The sequence below is a fragment of the Gouania willdenowi genome, chromosome 1 (assembly GCF_900634775.1).
Source record: "Gouania willdenowi chromosome 1, fGouWil2.1, whole genome shotgun sequence".
Classification (NCBI taxonomy): Eukaryota; Metazoa; Chordata; class Actinopteri; order Blenniiformes; family Gobiesocidae; genus Gouania; species Gouania willdenowi.
This window is the reverse complement of record NC_041044.1, coordinates 34202483-34215560: the sequence shown is the minus strand read 5'-3', so window position 1 is coordinate 34215560 and position 13078 is coordinate 34202483. Positions and strand designations below refer to the sequence as shown.

The window sequence follows — 13078 nt, the reverse complement described above, 5'->3', positions numbered from 1 at the left end:
TTACTGCTGATTTTGTGAACGCTACCTGTTGTGATTACATCTCGTCCACCCTTGAATGTCTCGTCATCGAAATGATGCTCCTCACTCAGCAAGTAAACCACGTCCACAATTGCATTGCTGAAGTACATGGTAGCTATGGAGGTGTGGAAATAAACAGTGGAAAGGATGGATGTGGAAATATCTGATGAACAGGCCTTTTGCACTTGTGAAACTGATAACGTATCATCAATCTGAAAACAAAAGACAAAAAAATAACAAGTAGTTCTATTTCATAATATTTCGTGAGATGTCTCACTATGGGATGCAACCTCTGTCTGCATTCCTCTGAAGTATTTATTTCAATCTGCCAATCTTGATTGGCCGTTGACGTGCATCCGTCCACTTGGGGGGGGACCCACCTCTTATAAAAGGAGGACACGGACAGACGCGCACCATTGAAACATCTTTTCTCCTCTCAGCTATCTCGCGTTTTTTTTTGCCAGCTTAACTGTCCACTGGTGGATTCTCTTTATTCCAGTCGCCAGACGCTGGCAGATCTAACGGCTGCTCTAGATCACAACAGGTCAAGAAGTGGGTGAAATACAGCTTTTACCTTGCTGCAAGCTCCTTGCCACAAGGCTGGTGTGTTGACCTCAGCACACCTCGCTGTCGTTTTGGTTCCATTGCCCTCGTCGCCTACGGGCCCGTGCACACATCGGTCCTCCATCTGGGCTCTCACAAAAGTGTGTAGCCCAGCTCCAGCTCCAGATACTACGGCCATCCTCGTGATCTGCCTTGGTCGCCTTCACATGAGGAATTTCCAACTGTGGTAACGCCAGAGTGCGGTACGGATCTGTGCCACTGGCGTGTCCCGGGCTTCCTGATGGACGAGGTGCTTATGGGTTTATTATGTCCAGGAAGGTGGTCTCCACGGATTCCAGCCTGACAGGCTGGAGTGGGATCCACAAGGGCGGGGCTGTGAGGGGTCGTTCGGATACGGTCCTCCAGTGCGCTCACATAAATTACTTGGAACTATCAGCGGTGTTCCTCACGTTGATCCACTTCCTTCCATCTCTCAGAGGACATCATGTCCTGCTGAGGATGGACAATACCACGGCGGTGGCGCACATCAACATCAGGGCTGGTTGCGCTCACGTCGGTTGCTGTCACTGGCACGCAAACTGATCTTGTGGAGTGTTGGGCATCTCTTCTCACTGAGCGCGATGCACGTCCCGGGGATCATGAACGTGGGTGCCAACCTGTTATCCAGGGGCACACCGCTTTACGGGGAATGGATGCTTCACCCAGAGGTGGTGTGGCAGCTGTGGGCCTGTTATGGACGGGCTCAGGTGGACTTGTTCGCAGGGGAAGAAAACACACAGTGTGCAATGTTCTTCTCCCTGCTCAACACGGAGGCTCGCCTCCGCCAACAGCAGAGCCAACAGACCCTGGCAGAGGGCACCCTCACGCCACTCTCTAGCCTTTGAGCTGCATGCTGCCTGCCTCCACGAGAGGGTGCCACCGTAGCACGGATGACGCTTCTCACGGTGAAGAAGCCGGAGCACTTGACCTCTCTTTCCCTAAGGATAGACAGGTGGAGAGTGCTCGCAGCTTCCCTCTGGGTGTTATGGTATGGTATGATATCAGAGTTATACAGGCTGCAGTTTGCATCTGTTCCCCTGCGGTTCGTCATCATAATACACTCACAGGCTCGACGGGATTTGGCCCTGTGTTAGGAGAGGAGATCGCCGCTCTACTGCACAAGGGGCTATTTCCGTGGTCCCTCCCGCTCAGTCGCGGAAGGGGTTCTATTCCAAAAATTTTCTGGTCCCCAAACGGGGGGGGGGCAAGTCGTCCTATCTTGGATTTACAGGCCTGAACCAAGGCCTCAAGAAATACACTTTCAGTTCAGGTTGTGTCTGTTGCTGTTATTGGCATGCAGACTGATCCTGTGGAGTGTCGGATGTCTCCTCTCACTGAGGGTGACGCATGCCCCAGGGATCATGAATGTGGGCGCGGACCTGCTGTCCAGGGGTGCACCGATTTAGGGGAATGAATGTTGCACCCAAATGTGGTGCGACAGCTGTGGGCCCGTTACGAACGGGCTGATGAACCTGTTTGCCGGGGTAGAAAACACGCAGTGTGCAATGTTCTTTTCCATGGGTAGCTTGGGGGCTCCCATCGGCGTAGATGCACCAGGGCGCGATTGGCCGCGTGTGCTTCTACATGCATTTCCCCCGTTGGCTCTGAGTCCCCCCACCCTGTGCAGGGTGAGGGAATGTGGCCACTCTCTGATCCTGGTGGCTCCGCATTGGCCGGCCATGCACTCGTTGGCGGAGATTTACTAGCTGCTGAGTGCTCCCCCCTGGCAGCGCAGAGATCTGCTGTCGCAGACGACGGGCACGTTTTCCATCACCTGACTGCCCTTCTTTCTTGAACAAGGAGAAGAGGTTTGCTTATTTGAATGGTGACAGAGGTCACATCCCATACTGAGACACCTCACTCATAGTACTTATAGAACCGGGGTTATGAAAGTAACCCAAAGTTATGTGACTTTGTATATTGTTGTTCAATCAATGGTGTAATGTAATGTCAAGGTTTTCTAACTCACGGTAAGACTGAATTCTCGACCCTCTGAGGCAGCAATATCTCTGCAGACCTCAGCGGTCTTGCGAAGGATTGCTGTTTGTGTGATATGTCGATGAGTCATGGATTTCCCATTTAAGACGAAAAGGGGCTGGAAACTGTTCACGAAACTTGGTCGAAGGAGGACGACCATGGCCACAAACAGCTGCACTGTGTATATTTTACACATAGCGTTTGATGGAGCTGTTCTGGAAGAAACGGAGTATGGTTGAGGTCAAAATAATGTCACCAGTGCTCAGAGGTGACAAGTCGTTACTGTACTGAAGTATTTTTTCTGGTATCTGTACTCAGGGGTGGACTGGGACAAATATTCAGCCCTGGCATTTTTGGTCCAGACCTGCCCACTACATTATGAGCGGACACTACGTAGAAGCTGTTATTAAGTCAGTGATGCTCCACATGTGGCTTTTTGTCTTCATTTTAATTATTTTTATTATTAATAATAATAATAATAATAATAATAATAATAATAATAATACATTAATTTTATATAGCGCTTTTTTGGACACTCAAAGTTGTTTTACATAATTAAGGGATTATTCTTTCACTCCACACTTAGTGGTGGTAAACTACTATTGTAGCCACAGCTGCCCTGGGGCAGACTGACGGAAGCAAGGCTGCCATAGTGCGCCATTGGCCCCTCCTACCACCACCAAGGACACAATGACATACCACTGGGGTGACTGCCACCCCACTGTGGCACATGGAATCCTCAGTGGTCTCCCATCCAACTACTAACCAGGCCCAGACCTGCTTAGCTTTCGAGATCTAACAAGATTGAGCAATGACAGAAAACCTTAATGAGGGAAACTTTCTTACCTGTTTTTACCTATTTCCTTTGGCCTTTTTGCAACTTCCTTTGTCCCATTTGCGCCCCTTTTCAAAAAGTTCTGACACTTTTTTTAGACTTGCCAATAAATAACTGTTTTTCTCCCCTAAGTTTTTGCATGTTAATTTTGACACTTTTATATTTATTCATATATTGAAGCTGGGACGATTTATCATGCAACAAGATACTGCAATATTAAAGCATCACAAGATGTATCGTTTAAGGCTACGAGTGGTATCTTGAGAGGGGTGATCAATGTAGAAGAAAACTCCACACAAGACAGCACACCAGATTGTTATCAATCAATCAATCAATCTTTATTTGTATAGCGCCAAATCATAACCAATGGTATCTCAAGGCACTTTACAGTAGAGCAGTCTTAAGGATGGACTCTTCATTTTATGGATACACACATATGCATATATACGTATATACACATACATATGTATCCCACACCCAACATGAATTCATCATGGCGGCAAGGAAAACCTTCTGTTAAGCAGCAGGAACCTTGTGTGGATCCCATTCCTATGATGAACAGCCATCCACGTTATGCTGTGTTGGGTGTGTGCAGAGAAAAGGGTGGAGACAGAGCCGCTGAGTCTCTGTAACTCCACACTGAGGATCCCACGGACCTGCAAGACAAAAGCCAGAAGGAGTACAGGAGCAAACACACAAGGGAAGAAGCAGACATAGAGGGAGTGTTTGAAAGAGGAATGGGACCCTCTCCGGTCCCTCTCTAACCTAAATGACCTCTCTCTTAACGCCCTCTCCAACCTCTCTCCAACCGAGCATGCCAGACCCCGCCCCCCCCCCCGGCAGTCTATGCCTATTGCATCTTAACTATGAGCTATGAGCTGGTTCCTAACTAAAAGCTTTATCAAAGAGGAATGTTTTGAGCCTAACCTTAAAGGTAGAGAGGGTGTCTGCCCCCCGAACCGTGGTTGGTAGATGGTTCCAGAGAAGTGGGGCCTGATAACTGAAAGCTCTTCCTCCTATACTACTTTTAGAGATGAATGGAACAACGAGTAGTCCAGCATTTTGAGAGCGTAGTGTTCTGGGGGGATTGTATGGCACTACAAGCTCCTTGAGATAGACTGGTGCCTGTCCATTTAGGGCTTTATAAGTGAGAAGAAGAATCTTGAATTCTATTCTATATTTTATGGGAAGCCAATGCAGAGAGGCTAATACAGGAGTAATGTGATCTCTTCTCCTAGTTTTAGTCAGTACACGTGCTGCAGCATTTTGAACCAGCTGAAGTGTCTTAAGCGACTTGCTCGGGCAGCCTGCTAAAAGAGAGTTACAATAATCCAGTCTAGAGGTAACAAAAGCATGGACTAGTTTTTCGGCGTCGCCCTGAGACAGGATAGATCTGATTTTAGCAATGTTACGGAGATGAAAGAAGGCAGTTCTTGAAGTTTGTTTTATGTGAGAGTTGAAGGATAAATCCTGATCAAATAGAACCCCAAGGTTTCTAACAGTTGTGCTTTGTGCCAGAGTAATGCCATCTAGGGCAGTTAGGCTAGCATAGGTTTCTCTAAGGTGTCGCGGGCCCAGTACAATGACCTCAGTCTTGTCTGAGTTGAGAAGAAGAAAATTTTGGTCCATCCAGGCCCTAATGTCCTTTAGACAGGCCTCAAGTTTAGATAGCTGATTTGTCTCACCTGGCTTCATTGATACATACAGTTGGGTATCATCAGCATAGCAGTGGAAGTTAACAGAGTATTTTCTCATAACATTACCAAGGGGGATCATATAGATACAGAAGAGGATTGGACCTAGCACAGAGCCCTGAGGAACCCCGTAGCTTACTTTAGTGTACACAGAAGACTTATTATTCACGTGTACAAACTGGTACCTATCAGATAGGTAGGACTTAAACCAGTTTAGGGCAGTCCCTGTGATTCCAAGTAATTTCTCTAATCTCTCTAGTAGAATATAGTGATCTATAGTGTCAAAAGCTGCACTAAGATCTAATAAAACCAGCACTGAGAGTCGTCCTTCATCTGAAGCCCAGAGTAGATCATTAGTTACTTTAACTAAAGCAGTCTCTGTGCTGTGTTGAGCTCTAAAGCCTGACTGGAAGTCCTCGAACAGGCTGTTGTTTTGAAGAAATTCACAGAGCTGAGCTGCCACAACTTTCTCAAGAATCTTTGAAATAAAAGGAAGATTAGATATAGGCCTGTAGTTTGCTAAAGTGCTGGAATCAAGAGTAGGTTTTTTGAGAAGGGGTTTGATTACAGCTACTTTAAAGGACTGTGGCACGTAGCCTATTGATAGGGATATATTTATTGTCTCCAACAAAGATGGGCAGACTAGGGGAATAACTTCTTTAAACAGCTTAGTTGGGATCGGATCTGAAAGGCAGGTCGATGGTTTGGAGGATGAAATAATAGAGTTAAGTTCCTGAAGTCCTATATGTGTGAAACAGTTTAGGTTAGGCCTATTTACATTTAATGGTACAGCAGGCCCAGGTGAAGGCAGGGAGTGGCTAATTTTATCTCTAATCTTGTGAATTTTATCGTTAAAAAATGTCATAAAGTCCTCACAGCTGAGGGCTAGAGGAATCATGGGCTCAATAGAGCTCTGACTTTGTGTTAGCCTGGCTACAGTGCTGAAAAGGTACCTCGGATTATTTTTATTTTCTTCAATTAGTGAGGAGTAGTATGTAGATCGACTATGTCGTAAGGCTGTCATGTATTTACTATGGTTTTCTTGCCAAAGTATTCGTGACTCCTCTGTTTTATTGGAGCGCCACATTCTCTCTAATTTACGGGTTGTTTGTTTGAGTGTGTGAGTTTCAGAGCTAAACCACGGAGCTTTCCTCTGACGTTTAATAGTTTTTTCCCTCAATGGGGCAATTGAGTCCAAGGTGGATTTTAGTAGACTAGCAGAGCTATCGACAAGCAGATCCAGTTGAGAGGGGTTATAATTAATATCATAGTTATTTATTGGATGGTGGACTGAGTTTAAGGCAGCAGGAATGGCGTCTTTAAATTTAGCCACAGCACTGTTGGATAGATTTCTACTTGTAACTATTTTATTGCACAGTGCGAGATCCTCTAGGATAATGTTAAAAGATATTAAAAAGTGATCTGATAGCAGAGGATATTCAGGGTAGACTTTTAGTTCATTAATATCAAGGCCATATGTTAGAACAAGATCAAGAGTATGATTTAAACGATGAGTAGCTTCATTAATAGTTTGAAAAAAGCCAACTGAGTCTATTAGGGACATAAAGGCTGAGCTCAGGCTATCACTATCTTTGTCCACATGGATATTAAAATCTCCTACTATCAGTATTTTATCAGAACTGAGGACTAAGTTTGATATAAACTCAGAGAATTCTGATAGAAATTCAGAATAAGGGCCTGGAGGACGGTAAATTATCGCAAATAAGACTGGCTGGCAGGTTTTTGATTCGATATGAGATAAATTTAGAACCAGGCTTTCAAAGGAAGTGTAATTGGCCTTTGGTTTAGGATAGATTAGGAGAGAGGAATGATAAATAGCTGCTACACCACCTCCACGGCCTATGTCTCGTGGCATATGAGTATTTAAATGACTGGGAGGAGTGGCTTCATTTAAACTAACATATTCATCTTGATACAGCCATGTTTCAGTTAAACAGAATAAATCAAAGTTATTTTCTGAGATAAGGTCATTTACTAGTAGAGATTTGGATCTCAGTGATCTAATATTTAATAGAGCACATCTAATGGTTTTATGTTTTGGTGTTTCTAGATTTGAGATTTTAATTTTTTTCAGATTTTTATAATTGATAGCTCTTTTATTTGATTTTATGTTAAAATCATTGTGAAATATGGGTCGGGGGACTGACACCGTCTCCATAAAATAATATTCATCACCATCACAACAGTTGTCATGGCGATGAACACAGCTATCCTGATAGCAATGGGAGGGAAACTGTCCTAAGGCAAGCGCAGAGGGGCGTGGAGGACTCCCCCTCTGTAACATGGTCTCATTCATGAGATGTCATAAATGTGCCATGTTTTCTGATAGTAGAGATGCTCCCTCCAAAGTAGGATGGATTCCATCTCTTCCTATCAGGTTCGGTTTTCCCCAGAAGGATCTCCAATTATCAATGAAGCCCACCTCGTTTTCTGGACACCACCTCGATAGCCAGCGGTTAAATGATGACATGCGGCTATACATGTCATCACTGGTCAGATTTGGTAAAGGACCAGAGAAAATTACGGAGTCCGACATTGTTTTAGCATAAGCACAAACTGATTCAATGTTCACTTTGGTTGCTTCCGACTGGCGACGTCGGGAGTCATTAGTGCCGACATGGAGGACTATCCTATCAAACTTACGATTACTCTTTGCCAGCAACTTTAGATTTGATTCTATGTCGCCCGCTCTGGCCCCTGGGATGCACCTCACAATGCCCGCTGACTTCGCTAGCTTCACGTTTCTCACTATGGAGTCGCCAATTATCAGAGTTTGTTCCCCGGTGAGTGTGTTGTCCTCACAGAGGGGGGAGAACCTGTTATAGTTTTTTTTAAATTTTTTTTATATTTCTATTGAGTAAAAAGACCACACTTAGAGTATGTAAGTTAAACTCAAATAAACGCATGGTTATTTTTTCAAACTGCAATTTGTTTGGTCTTTTTCCAATCCAAGAATATTGTATTGTTATCATGAACCAAGCCAGTTATCGTCTGTTGTATCGTATCGTGAACTCAGTGTATTGTTCCGCCCGTAATATGTATAAAAAATTATGCTTTGACTCCTAACGCATGCGTCAAAATTTAAATCCTGTTCTGAAGCATACCAAGTGATGTCTTAGTTACTGCACACCTGTCCGATATCGTCATCCTTAATCAAATCAAATCGATGAGCACATTAGTGATGATAATTTAATTCAACAAAATGAAAAATATAAAACAATCTGCTCTTACCTGGGTAGTCTTTGCTTTTATTGGCACCTCCTGAGTGTTACCCAACTTACTGTCGCGTAAAACAACCATACCAATTAAAAGGGGGTACCATCAAGGATATAAGAAACAACTCAATAGCTTTGTCACTGGTTTATGATGTTATTTACACATTACATTACTCAACATCATTTAATATTAATATTATTGTACTAATATATAACTTTTTCTTTACCATTACTATTTCAACAACACATCATCAGTAGGGTAAAACTAACCTGTATCACAACGGTCTAAACCCAGCTTACGTCTTTGAATTAGTGTCTGAATACAAAAACAAAAAAAAAACAACCCAAAAAAAACCACAGAAAGTCACAAGATATTTAGTTTTTTTTGTCCATTCTATTTACCTTTAAAAATCAATACATCAAGAATGATCACAAAAAATTATTATAGTATTATATTCATGTAGTATGCATGTAGAAACATGCCCACAAGTGTTTGAACAACTCTTAGTGACAGCCAAAATAATCCTTTGTCTATCTTTAAAACCTATAGTGTTAGTTTTTTGTTTTTAAAAAAAAAAAAAAATAAATAAAAAAAAAAAAATATATATATATATATATATATAAATGGAATGTAGAAATAATGTTTTTTATTTGTAAACATAACTTTAAATTTGATGATCTGCAATTAGATTACTGTCATATTTGGGGTACAACTACCTTGATTATACCCGACTAAAATGGGGTACCATCATGGTTATAAGAAACAACTCAATACCATTTTTACTGGTTTATAATGTAGTTTACATATTACATATTACATTACACAACATCGACTGATCCGTGTTAAGGAAAGAATGAATGGGGCCATGTATCGTGAGATTTTGAGCCAAAACCTCCTTCCATCAGTGAGAGCTTTGAAGATGAAACGTGGCTGGGTCTTCCAGCATGACAATGATCCCAAACACACCGCCCGGGCAACAAAGGAGTAAGAAGCATTTGAAAGTCCTGGAGTGGCCTAGCCAGTCTCCAGACCTCAACCTCATAGAAAATCTGTGGAGGGAGTTGAAAGTCCGTGTTCCTCGACGACAGCCCCAAAACATCACTGCTCTCGAGAAGATCAGCATGGAGGAATGGGCCAAAATACCAGCTACTGTGTGTGCAAACCTGGTAAAGACCTATAGTAATCGTTTGACCTCTGTTATTGCCAACAAAGGAATTTTTGTTATTGACCAAATACTTATTTTCCACCATAATTTACAAATAAATTCTTTAAAAATCCTACAATGTGAATTCCTGGATTTTTTTTTCACATTCTGTCTCTCACAGTTGAAGTGTACCTATGATGAAAATTACAGACCTCTGTCATCATTTTAAGTGGGAGAACTTGCACAATTGGTGGCTGACTAAATACTTTTTTGCCCCACTGTATATATAAATTAATGGAATGTGGAAATAATGTTTTTTATTTGTAAACATAACTTTATAATTGATGATCTGCAATTAGATTACTGTGTCATATTTGCTGTACAACTACCTTGATTATACCCGACTAAAATGGGGTACCATCATGGTTATAAGAAACAGCTCAATACCATTTTTACTGGTTTATAATGTAGTTTCCATATTACATTACACATCATTTTTAAAAAAAATCTATTCTTGTAGTAATATATAACTTTTTGTGTCGTCAAGTCTTCGAATAGTTGAGCGTCTGAATACATCCCCCCCCAAAAAAAACTAAACACAGAAAGTCAAGAATTATATTATCCATAGTACGCTTGTAGAAACATGCCCACAAGTGTTTGAACAACTCCTCATGTGTGTTAGGTCAATGTCACAGCCAAAATAATGCTCATCTTTAAACCTAAAACAATAATATATATATATATATATATATATAACCAAAATGACCAAAGATGTAAAAATGAAAGTAAAAATTGCAAACTAACTTTTCGATGTTCTGTTTTCAGCTTAAAGCTCAGCCTTGTTTGGGATGATGACACAGGTTGTGTTTGATGGTCAGACAGCTGTCTCTAGAGCAACTGTATCACACAGTTTTATGTGTCCACCAATCATCACTCTTCATCTACATATCACGCCTCACCTGCTCACCTAGATTGGGAAATCCTCATCTTTCTGGTTTGACAGGACAACATTCAGCTAGGGAACGTACGGAGATGAACGTAGATAAACAGATAAATAAGAAGGAAAGCGGAAATAAAAACCGTAACTTAAAAGATTTGTATACATATATATATATATAGGGAACAATTTTTAAAATATAAAACATTTTCTTTTTTTTGTTGAATACCTATAGTGTTAGTTTTTTGTTTTTTAAAAAAAAAAAAAAAAAATATATATATATATATATATATATATGTGTATATATATATATATATATATAAATGGAATGTGGAAATAATGTTTTTTATTTGTAAACATAACTTTAAATTTGATGATCTGCAATTAGATTACTGTGTCATATTTGGTGTACAACTACCTTGATTATACCCGACTAAAATGGGGTACCATCATGGTTATAAGAAACAACTCAATACCATTTTTACTGGTTTATAATGTAGTTTCCATATTACATTACACATCATTTAAAAAAAAAAATCTATTCTTGTAGTAATATATAACTTTTTGTGTCGTCAAGTCCTCGAATAGTTGAGCGTCTGAATACATCCCCCCCCAAAAAAAAATAAACACAGAAAGTCAAGAATTATATTATCCATAGTACGCTTGTAGAAACATGCCCACAAGTGTTTGAACAACTCCTCATGTGTGTTAGGTCAATGTCACAGCCAAAATAATGCTCATCTTTAAACCTAAAACAAGAATATATATATATATAACCAAAATGACCAAAGATGTAAAAATGAAAGTAAAAATTGCAAACTAACTTTTCGATGTTCTGTTTTCAGCTTAAAGCTCAGCCTTGTTTGGGATGATGACACAGGTTGTGTTTGATGGTCAGACAGCTGTCTCTAGAGCAACTGTATCACACAGTTTTATGTGTCCACCAATCATCACTCTTCATCTAAATATCACGCCTCACCTGTTCACCGAGATTGGGAAATCCTCATCTTTCTGGTTTGACAGGACAACATTCAGCTAGGGAACGTACGGAGACGAACGTAGATGAACGTAGATAAACAGATAAATAAGAAAAAAAGAAGGAAAGCGGAAATAAAAACCGTAACCTAAAAGATTTGTATACATATATATATATATAGGGAACAATTTTTAAAATATAAAACATTTTCTTTATTTTGTTGAATAAAGAAAATGATACAAACTCGGAAAGAGGAATTTAAGTCTTACAGTATTTTTTGTACTTATAAAAAGTTATAGACAATGACAAAGCATTAGATTAAATTACTGTTCATAGATGCATGACTGTAATTTGTGTCAAGAAACTATATATTTTTGAAACAATTAACTGTCATTCACAAAAGTCGATGACTAAAGTAATAATTACGTTATTTAAACTTTAAAAAAAAAGCAATTAGAATTCTATATAAAGCACCACACAACTCACACACAAACAAACTATTTGAAAAGGCCAAATACCTAAAACTGCAAGAAATAATACACTACAACACACAAATTCTCGCATTTAAGGCCTCACTTAAAACACTCCCATATCAAATACAAAAACGTTTCACATACAAACACACTGCTTATGAACTAAGACATAGTAATGTGTTTATACAAAAAAGGGTTAAATCTAACATTGGAAAATACAGCACTGTCAATAGAGCTATCAACAGCTGGAATAACCTTGATGCAGAGACAAAACAAGCTGCAAACTTGACTAGATATAAAGAAAGAACTCAGAACAAATTCTTACATGAATACGAGATCAACACATCAACGAGATGGAATTTATCAACTGGTCAATGAACATAATCGACTCAATCTTCACGGATAGAAGATCACAACAAGACGAACCAGCGTGTCCAAAAGAGACAATCCCAAGTGGTAAAGAAGATGAACTTTTCTTTTGAACAACGATGGAGAGGAGGAGGAATGAAAAAAGACAACACTGACTACAGAGAATACATCCTACATAAAAAAGGACAAAAAAAAAAGAAATGAAATTGTGTTCAGAACAACCAAAGACTGTTTGAACAGAGAGACAAGCTTTGATGTAAATTTTCTGTGTTCAAAACAGGGGACGGGACTTGAATAAGCAAACTGCTTCTCTCGTCTCCTTTTTCGGCATGGACAAAACAAAAAAAAAAAAAAAAAAAAGGAATAACATAACTTCTGTGAATGCAACCATGTCGGAAATAAACTGAATAAATTAAAAAAAAAAAAAAAAAAAATATTTTGTTGAGTAAATAAAAAAATATATTTTTTGTACTTATATAAGGTTAATACATAGACAACTACAAAGCATTAGATAAAATTATAGTTCATATCTTGCAGATGCATGATTGTAATATGTGTCAACATACTATATATTTGTAGAAACAATTAAAGGCAGGGTAGGCGATTTTCAAAAGCTAGCATGATTTTTTAATGTAGCTTCCCCGACGGCTCTGCCTTTACCCCCCTCCCCTCTGTGCTCCGTCTCACTCACATGCACAAGTGTCACTGCTCCAGAAGCTGACCTAAGCTCATCGCTTGTAATGTATTGTGTAGAAACTTTGTCATCTCATTCAGCAGTAAGTAAACACTAAACTTTATCATTATATATGTTAAAA

General features: G+C 40.1%; 1 protein-coding gene across 5 annotated transcripts in view; it reads right to left on the bottom strand.

The window, feature by feature from the left end:
- Positions 1 to 11298, bottom strand: part of LOC114463130 (von Willebrand factor A domain-containing protein 7-like) — a 35098-nt gene extending 23800 nt beyond the window's left edge. Inside the window, exons 1-3 of one of the 5 annotated variants that reach the window (XM_028446417.1) lie at positions 11270 to 11298; positions 2591 to 2813; positions 26 to 230 (exon numbers count right to left, since the gene is read on the bottom strand). In XM_028446417.1, coding sequence (XP_028302218.1) covers positions 26 to 230; positions 2591 to 2794 — 409 coding nt within the window. In that variant the 5' untranslated portion in view covers positions 2795 to 2813; positions 11270 to 11298. Of the gene's footprint in view, positions 1 to 25; positions 231 to 2590; positions 2814 to 10312; positions 10556 to 11269 lie in introns of those variants that run through there. The other 4 variants (XM_028446408.1, XM_028446425.1, XM_028446444.1 and 1 more) reach the window with 4 other exon arrangements.
- Between the last annotated feature and the right edge of the window lie 1780 nt (positions 11299 to 13078).